The following is a 10454-nucleotide window of genomic DNA, read 5'->3' as shown; positions in this document are numbered from 1 at the left end:
GCTTGCTTGTGCTCAAAACCAGGTGTAGCTGTTGCATATACACAACTGTTTAAGTTTAATGCGAGCGTTATGAATTGGATAGTTTATACAGCGTGGGTATCATATTTGGTTACTTTTAGAAGCGACAGTTTATGGCAAGTTTGTTTATGTAATTCTTTACGAAGCATACCTTGTGTAGCGTATACTTTCAGTTGCTATTAGTTAGCGATTTTTATATTGTTGGGTCATGTTACTAGAACTTTCTGAATTTTTCTCATTGTTTTAATTGAGTACTATTGCATCAGAATATCGAGTATTGCGTGGAATATTCTAGACTTCTGTCAGGGTATAAATATGCGTCGAAAAATTATTACTGAGATCTAGACTGGGTGATTGTAAGTTTAGCGATAAAGAGCATATAGTGGCGATTTTTAAAGTGAAATTATCACAGACTATATTACGATAACAGAGTAGAGAAGAAGAATCCGTCTTGTCAATTGTGTTCTAATGTAATTGAACTAGCCTACGTGAAAAAGACAATTAGTTAAAGCTCTGTATACAAGTGTGATAACCAACGGTGTAACAATCATTTGTATATACGTTTCACTTGTTTTAATATATTATTTTAAAACAAGTGGACTGTTTTGCTGTTTGATTATTGTTGAAATTTATCGTTAACAAGTCACAGACACCTACTGTAAATAATCTGACCCTCAAAACCTGACACTAGCAATACAGCTTCGGCTTCGGGGATTACAATTACAAAATATTTACTTAGCTTATCTCTATAACATATAATAGTTTCAAGTATACTTTATCATTGAAGCCTGCGTGTTTGTACTCGAGTAATTGGAAGTCTCAGACGACAATTAGTTTTTGACTCCTTCGTATATATATATCACAATTAGTATCGTCTTTATTGGTAAACTTTTATTTTGTATCTTCAGTTAATTAATGGACATGCTTCAACTATAATGATTTTCAGTTTCTTACTATATATAATATAAGTCTGATATATTCTGATAAGTCTCATATTCAACAGTGAGAATAGTAGGACTAGGGGACACAAATATACATTTTGGCAAGGTAGGAGTCATCTTCAGCAAAGACAATTTCATTTTTCTAATAGAGTAGTTGGCCTTTGGAATGGGTTGTCTTCGGGTGTTGTAGAGACAGTAAATTTAAGTGAGTTTAAGAAAAAGTTTAATAAGTATATAAATTATAAGGGCTGGCTTTGAGATTTTTTAAAATTATTTTAATTTAGTTTAGAGGATGGAACAGCTGAGATTGACCAATAGGTCCCATGTTGTCCCAAAACATTATGTTATATGTTATGCTATAGCTGTATAGTTAGTATTATAACTGTACTATAATATTATAACCATAATGAAACAATAATAATCTATACATTGTTAGACCCACTTTACGACAGACTCGAGAAATAGAACATTATATTTACAAGCAGTTTTATAAGTTAACGAATATTCTAATCAAACAGTTCTGTATATAAGCCCTGATGAAGCCGCAAAGGCGAAACGTTGGTTAAACGTAAAAAAATATGTTATTTATATCTGGAGTATAAAGGTTTTTTGGTTTTTTTTCTAAACCTTCTATCAAAAGTAGATTTTCTTTACGTACGCCAGGAATTATCTTTTATCCCGCCTGGGGGCGTAGTAGGCTATGTGCGGCTCAGGATATTGTTGTACTTGATAAAAGTATTTGTAGTATTATACTTATTCCGTTTAGTGAATAAGGATCTTTGTTTGTGAATAGATATTTTAATTTAATCTTTCAAGATGACAATGCGAACATTTGGAGAGAAACCAACAGCATTTCAACTTGAGGAAGGAGGAGACTATTACTATATTGGATCAGAAGTAAACTGTTATTCTGTATTATTATTATTAACCAAATAACTTATTTTTAAGCTTATAAAATCAATATGGGCCTACAGTAACACAGCTGTACTACTAGTACTAAGCTGCAGTTGACAATTTCACTTGTAATTTCGTTGACATGCCTTCTTATCAGGTTAACAAATTACGTCTATTAATAATATGTTTTAATTGAATGCAATATGAATCTTTCACTACCATTACTTATAACAATTGTAGAAAAGAATGTAGATAATTCGTAATTGAATGTGTAATAATTAATATCGTAGTTTATTGGGTAATTATGTAGTAAACGTCCACTATTTAAGGGTATAATAAATATCAAAATATTTATATTTTAATATTATTTTAAAGTTTATTACTGACAGGGTGAAACAGCATTTCATACGTTTTTGTACAGAAACAGTAAAGTTAACAAATAGTAAATTTTATTCGTTTCATTAGATTAAGTTTTGTAAATCTCTTTGTCAAATAAAGATAAATCCAATTTATTGGATCAAAAACAGGATTGTCAATTATTGGGAGATGGGGACAATGCTTTCCCCAAGAAAATTTAAATGTGACTGTAAAGTACCAGTTTTATACTGTGAGTGCATGTGCTATAAAGCTGCAAAGCAATTCAATGTCAAGAAAGAAAAATATTTAGATCTCCATAACAATTTGTCCCCCTCCTCCCCCAGAAAACAATTAAATCTGAAATGGTATTGTTGATCAGAAATAAGTTATTTTTATATTGTAGCTCACTCTTGTACATGGGATTGAATATAAACCATTGTTATATTACATGTATACATTACAGTTGACTCTTCTTTTGCATCAGAAGTAAGCTATTGATTTAAATCACACTTACACTTAGTAGAGTTGGTAAGCTATATATATAGTTGGCAAATTATTTGTAATTATACTAAGTGCAAGGTAATGCATTTGGATTATTCTAATTAGGGTCACAAAATTTATATAGCTAGGAACCAATTTATTAACATAGTGGTAGATAAGTCACACAAATCATCGAGGCAGTGCTCTATAATTAGCAGTACAACTAATAACATTTGAGAATGCATTTATAATTTATTAATTACAAATCAAAAGAGGTAATTGTCTGTATACTAATCACAAGTTAGGTCCCATTAAGAATAATCTATGAAGTGTTGGTCTTATTATTTAAGAAAGGTTATTGACTTTTTGGAAAAGAAGGGTTATGGCTGATCTTATTGAAGTTTGCTGATTATTTGAGGGATAGACAGAATATAGGCTAGCTTCTTTGTGTTGAATTATGAAGTAAAGAAGACAAATGTTTAAGCTTTGTAAAAAATATGGAAGGCTCCAATCAAAACAATTTTATTTTTTCTAATGGGTTGATTAACTTATGGAATGTTTCCATCCCCTATAGTGGAGGTCAGCATCTTACAAAAATTTAGAGAGAATTGATGGTTTCCTTAAAACTTGAAGGTTGGGCATAAATTTTACTTAGGATGGATGTTTATTTAAAGACAGCTTTGAAAAATCAAATGGTCTTTGTTGTCTATATGCTATTATGGTTGATTCTACTATGTATTATCAAAGTTAACTTTTGTTATGCTAACTTGCACTGTATACTGTGATTGCTTCCAGAATCTCATATTTTGACTTTGTTAGTCATTTTTATCTATACCAGTATAGATAGTATTTATATTGTTGTTTTAGTTATCCCAGAAGAATGAAGACTATAAAGTAGCATACATATTAACTTGAAACACTTAAGTCAATTTTTTGATCAAATTAAACTTTAACATGGTCAAATGGAATATATCATGATAATGAAAGTTTTACCTTTTAAGGTAGACTTTTAAAATGTTTATGACAAAACACAAAGTATAAAGAAGCATGTTATAATAATTAATAACATGTTTACAAAAAAAATGTAAGTAACCATGACTGAGGTTAAAAATTTATAAAGTGTATAAATGATGAAGACCTATACAGTTAGCAGAATGCATGGTATGGATTTTAAATCTTGTCATTTTATACAAAGAATAGTTGCATGAAGTGTATTAGAAAAAAAAGAGTGAAGTGCAAGATATCTTCATATTTTCATACATTGATTTTCTAAAATTTCATATTTCATACTATAACATTTAACATAATTAGGTGGGAAATTACCTTCGAATGTTTCGAGGTTCTCTTTATAAAAAGTACCCATCCTTGTGGAGACGTTTGGTGACAGTAGATGAAAGGAAAAAAATTGCTTCATTAGGTAAGTTAATTAAGTTGATTTTGTTATTAATTTCTACTTGATTAATTGTATTATTTGTCTTATAGCATAGATCCAGTTAAAATACCATGATAGTATGGAAAGGAATTCTATTTAACTGTCATGTAAATAATAAGAAATTGTTAAGATTTGTAAGTGTGCCTAGAAAAATGACATGAGTATTTATTAAACAAATAATTTTTATTAGTTTTTTTTAACCAATATATACAAATAATGTATTTTAAATTGATGGTGTCTAAAGTGTAGTTTTAAACGTAATAGTAACAAAACATATAAATGCAGGTTTGGGACCTCACAGCCTTGCTACGAATATTACCTTATTGCGAGCTGTAGAAGTTGATGAAATATTTGAGGGAAATGATGATAGATATAAAGCTGTTTCAATAAGTACTGAACCTCCTCTACCTAGGTGAGTAATTTTTTCTTTAATCTAAACTGTGATAATACAATTTTGTTACATTTAATTGTGATTTTGGGGCACAGAAAATTAGCTGATCAGCTTGGACTTCTGTCAATAACATTTTTGTCCAACAAATTGTAAAATGAGATGACACTTTTCAGTTTGGAAATTACACATTTGTAGGGATGCACAGGTACCCGGTCAGTTATTTGGCCCCAGCTGGGTATTGGGCTACCCAATAATACTCGGCTCCGGCCGAGTGTTGAAGTTAGGCATCTGAGCCCTAATCTTTGTGGCAACTAATGCGGCACTGAAAGCTACAGTCAATAATTGATTTAGTTAAAAAAAAAATGGGTTCTGACCCACAAAAACTGACCACCCACTGAAAGTCAGGGATTCAGAGAACAATAGGGGTTAATAACAGGCATGGCTTGAGAAGTGGATTTCTGGGGAAGGTGGGGGTTTTGAGAATAATGGTGGTTACAGTTTGAGAATTTGGGGCTAGGCATTGAAAGTTGAAACTAAAACTTGAATGTTCTGTTGGTGATTATTCGGTTAAATGTAATAAATGTCAATTTGTTTTTGTTTATAATTTTTGTGTATGTTGTTTTATTTGTTTGTTGTTGTTTTGGAGGAGGGCAAGGAAAGAACCAGGTCTCAGTCAACACCCTGCCCCAGGCTAAGCTTAGTGACTGGGTACCTTGACCCAGTATTTGGCCAAATTTTACTACCCGTGCATCCCTTCACATTTGTAATGTCTGTACAGTATAGTTGGGACTGACCTATATAAAGTTCATCAGTTTATACATTTGTGCATAATGCAAGTAATAACAGATTTTTAAAAATTATTTTAAAGGTATATGTGACATGACACAAACTACTATGAATTAGCTTTAATGTGTGTCACGTTTATATCTTTATAGTTAATGTTGACTTGGAAATATTTTTTTTTATGTTGACTACATATAGAGAGTGCTTAACTTGATTAGATCAAACTTAGGAAAATAATAATTGTATCTGTGATTTTAACATATAAAAAGAGTGTTTGTGGGAAATATATCTTAAAAGATTTTATCTAATCATGGAATTAAAAATTATATTTTTAGAGTCTTGAAATATTATATAAATATATTTATAAGAAAAGCATATGTTAGTTATCAATTTTATGTGTCACAGGGAGACAAAGTCTAAGAGAACAACATGGATGCCAGCATTACCGAATAGCTCTCATCATCTTGATGCTGTACCCTGCTCTACTCCTATCAACAGGAACAGAAGTGGTCATAAGAAAGTCCGTACATTTCCTCATGTGTAAGTTAAGAAAAGGTTTCTTTGGGCTTGCTTTTTATTAGTTTGTTGGCTAATAAGTTCTAAATCTGCACCAAGTTTTCTTTATTGTTAAGTAAATGGATCCAGGTTTTTCAAAAATACAGGTATAAGCGTATTTGAATGTATGTCAAAATTGGAAAAATACTTTTAGAATTGAAAACATTTGTGTGTAGCTGAAAAAAAAGTGATCATGCTTAAAAGAAATGAGAGAGAGATAGAATTATGCAAAAAACAAATTAGTAATTTTCTTTCAAAAGTAATGTGAATGAAATTAAGCATAGGATAATGCCACAAAAAAGTTAATTATAGAATGTTTTATAGTATACTGACTTTATTTGCTGTAGATTTGTAGGCTTAAAATTTTAATTCCTTTCCTACTTTCAATAAACTATTTAGAAAAGTATTTGTCATAAGCAGGTAAAATCCAATTATATGTAATTTTTCCATACTTAATATAGATCTCAAAACAAGTTGTTGTTTTTTCAATACCTAAAGCATTACTATATTTGTAAAATATTTTGTTTTAGTAAACTGAGATTTAATAATATTTATGAAAGAAAACTTATTACTTTTATTCCTCCTTTGTTGTAATGTAACTAACCATTTAACATTAGGCTTTCTTTTAGCTATGCATCCTTTGTTGTAATGTAATTAACCATTTAACATTTGGCTTTCTTTTAGTTATGTCTCCTTTGTTGTAATGTAACAAATCATTTAACATTTGGCTTTCTTTTAGTTATGCCACTTTTGCTTTTTTAATTGTTTTAATGCTTTTTGACGTTCACTTATGATCTCAAGTATCCTAATAATACTTTAGTTAACCTGCTTTTTACAGTTTATTGATATCAGAATAGAGAGGCTCTCTTGAATACTTTTTAAAAGTTGCTTTTCTTTTCTATCAAGCAAATAGAATCATTCTGTTTAGCTGTAGTACTTCTTTTTCAATTTAATAATGTGAATTATTTATGCAGGACAACTTTTTGTTTTCACTTTTATTGAAGTTTTCATATAACTATGTTAATTTAATTAATTACAGTATAAGATAGCTTGGTTTTGAATAAAAAATTTGTATTGTTATCTTAGTGTTTCATTTGTAAGTATCAACATCAGCATGACTAAAGGAATTAATTTGGTATAAATGCAGTTATCATACTTAAAGTGTCACTGAGAAATGACAGTAAAGTTTGCTGTGGATCTGTCATTTTGATTCGCTTTACTTGTAAAATTTATAAACTCTTTTATTTGATAAATGACTCCTCAAACCATCATGTCTATTTCTGTTCAATACTTTGGTTCAATACTATTTTTTATAGTTAAAGCTAACAAGCTCATTAGTCAACCTTAGATCCAACTCATTGTGTCAACTATAGGCTCAAATATTGACATGTATCAAGGATCTTTTGTAAATATATACTAAAAAGTAGTCACGTTTTAAGTTTTTAAAGTAAAAAGTTAATCCCGTACTTCCAGTTGTTCAATCTTACAGTAGCAGTTTAAAATTCTGAACATAATTGTTTGTTTTAAAGTAACTTAATTTTGTAGTTTATTTATATATATCCTGTGAAAATAGATTTAATAACTTATAGATTGTTAATTTCACAATAATTTATGTCATGCTTCATGTATACTTGATGTTGTGATGTTACAGCATAATATGGTTTCACTGAAAAATATGAAAACATGAAAAAAAATTGACTACTGCTCGATATAAAGCTGGTAATAAACACAAATAAATCTTAACACAATATTATAAGACAAATGGTTATTGTCATCTAAATTGAATCTAAATCCTTTAAAAAATAAAAACCCTTGGAGTCAACCCTTATCATTCAAATACTTATCAAGTATTCTTTTAAACTCCCTTAACTCTTTCAGCACAGGCTCAGTCCCTGGGACCAACCTCATAACTATTTTGTGCTTGTTGCAGTTTTCATGCTATAACTTTTAAATTAGTAAGTGTATGTTAATGAAATTTGGCACATTATCAGTAAACATTACAATGCTTTCATATGCAAGATATAATTTTTTTTTTATTAAGTCTTAAGGTTTGTAAAGCAATATTTTTTCATGCCTTTTTTCTTTTCCCGTGTTGCCTATCCAACATGCAAAGTAATTTTCATTTTAAGATTAAAAATACTTTTATGCATGAGAAAATTTTCAAATTTCACATGCAAAATATTTATAATGTCCAGATAGTTATCAAATGTTTCTTAAGAAAAAACTTTATATTTTAGCTGTTATTTTCAGTAACGAATCTCTGTACGGGTTCGGTCAATTTTACCGATCTCGTAACAACCATAAAAAAATTAGGAAATAAACATAAATTATGCCTCTTTCATTCTAGAATGGCAAAAAATTATAACATGAAAACATAAATGTTTAGACTGAATAGCTTAAATCTCATAACATTATATATTTATATATATTTATTATTTTTATTATATTGACCTTTCCGCCGTGCCTGGCTAACAATACAAAAGTTACAATGATGCGGCACACGTGCACTCATGTTATCGTATCCAATAATATAAAACTGATCTTTGGCCTTTACAAACTGACCTGTCTTGACTGTGTTTTAGTAAACTAGTATTTTGTAAAATACAGTCACATTGGTTCAAAAGAAAGAGATGGTGTCCAAACATGTTAAAATGGCTGAGAAAGCCACTAGGGGGACATTATAAGTGTATATAAGGGAGCATTTCCAAAAATGGAAAGAGGTGGTCAGGGTGTTACTGTGTTTATTACGTGAGCAATATCTTAGTAAATAGAAAAGATAGTAGGTTCATATTTTGTATTCTACCTTGTCAATATTGGTAATTTGAGTTCCATGTTTAACTGTGTTTTTTTAATATGTACTTTTCAATTAAGAAACTGGGTAATATATAATACTAAAATTTGAATTATAATCTACAGTTTGATACCAAAGTTATTAACATAAATGTATGAAATAGTAGTTCAATAAAATTTTGAATGGGAGTCAACAAACATGGTGACATGGCCTTTCACCCGTGACCTGTCTGGAAAGGGTTAACTGCATTCACCTCATCTGAAGGCAACCCATTTCAGAGGCCAACCACCCTGTTGGAAAAATAAAGCTGTCTTAGCTGAAGGTGACTTCTCCCTGCCAATTTATATTTGTGTCCCACAGTCTTACCAGTTTCACCATTAAATATGAAAAAAATAATTTTACTTCAACACTATCAATTCACTTAACAATCTTAAATACCTCACTTATATCCTTTCTAACTTTTTCAAAATAAAAACAAGTTCAGAGATGTTAGCCTATCCTCATATAATAGCATTTCCATCCCATATATCATCCTAGAAGCCCAAGACTGAACACAATACTCTAACAGTGGCCTAACAAATGACATATACAGCCTAAAATCCTATTTGTTCTGCCATTAGCAACAGCACATTGCTTGGATGGCTTAAGAGATTAATCAACCCAAACATCAAGATCTTTTTCTCCCACAATACTGTTAAGGCTATTTCCATCAAAATTATGCTTATAATTCAAATTGTTATATTCCACGTGCATTTATTATAAATAAAAGCCATCTGCTATTTATTTAACAAATAATTCAAATCCTTTTTAGAGCAGTAGCATCCTCCTCATAGCCAGCAACACCCAAAACTTTAATGTCATCAGTAAATTTAAATAATCTATTGACCATTCATTCATTTATGTTATTGATATAAATCAAAAAGAACAAAAGTCCTTAGGTACTCACTCCACTCATGATATTAATCCAATTTGACTGAATTCCATTTATAACAACTCTGTTTTCTTCCATTTAGCCAGTTTTCTATCCAATGAACCAACTCACACACACACACACCTACAGAGATAACTTTTTTAACAAGTCTTTCCTGTGACAAGGTGCCACATGAAATGTTTTTTAAAAAGTTATTTCTGTAGGTGTGGGGGATAGGTTGGCTCATTCGAAAGAAACACTACATCTGCATCTGTACCCTCATGTACATGAGCAGTAACCTTTCCAGAGAATGTCAAAAAATTAGTAAGGCACGATTTTCTTCTTGTAAAACCATGTTGACTATCCAACAAAATTTTAAACTTTATTAAATGACTTTGCAAAGCATCCTTTATCAGACTTTTGAAAACTTTTCTCACCACTATGTAAGACAAATATTACTGTGGTCATTTTTATCACCTCTCTTGAAAAGAGGAGTAACATTAGCCAACTTCCATTCTTCTGGCACCTATCCAGTACTACTCAAAGATTTAGAGAAAATAATATCCAATCCTTAACCTTTTTCACAATCCTTGGGTAAATATTATTTGATCATCTGGTTCAATCTTGTTTCCATCTGTCAACTGTTCAGATTGAAAAATATTGCTTAAACCTTCCTTAGTAAAAATTGAAGAAGAAGTAGAATGTACTAACCCAGCCATCCAATAATCATCAGATACTAGCCTTCTGGTGTCATTCTTCAGAGGTCCTACACCCATTCCTGGTTAGGGTGCTTGACTCGCAATCTGAGGGTCACGGGTTCAAATCCCCATCACACCAAACATGCTTGCCCTTTCAGTCATGAGGGCATTATAATGTGACGGTCAATCCCACTATTCGTTGGT

At 30.6% G+C, this 10454-nt stretch overlaps 1 protein-coding gene across 1 annotated transcript in view; it reads left to right on the top strand.

The window, feature by feature from the left end:
• The first annotated feature begins 1656 nt into the window (after positions 1–1656).
• The window catches only part of LOC106462447 (SWI/SNF-related matrix-associated actin-dependent regulator of chromatin subfamily B member 1-like), a 19833-nt gene continuing 11035 nt past the window's right edge, over positions 1657–10454 (top strand). Inside the window, exons 1-4 of the mRNA XM_013922368.2 lie at positions 1657–1856; positions 4002–4107; positions 4408–4534; positions 5702–5836. Of these exons, the coding sequence (XP_013777822.1) occupies positions 1776–1856; positions 4002–4107; positions 4408–4534; positions 5702–5836 (449 nt within the window). The 5' untranslated portion in view covers positions 1657–1775. The remainder of the gene's footprint in view (positions 1857–4001; positions 4108–4407; positions 4535–5701; positions 5837–10454) is intronic.

Source organism: Limulus polyphemus, unplaced genomic scaffold (genome assembly GCF_000517525.1).
Source record: "Limulus polyphemus unplaced genomic scaffold, Limulus_polyphemus-2.1.2 Scaffold1167, whole genome shotgun sequence".
In the NCBI taxonomy this organism is placed as follows: Eukaryota; Metazoa; Arthropoda; class Merostomata; order Xiphosura; family Limulidae; genus Limulus; species Limulus polyphemus.
Note: the sequence above shows the minus strand (reverse complement) of the source record. Positions and strands in the feature narration are given on the sequence as shown.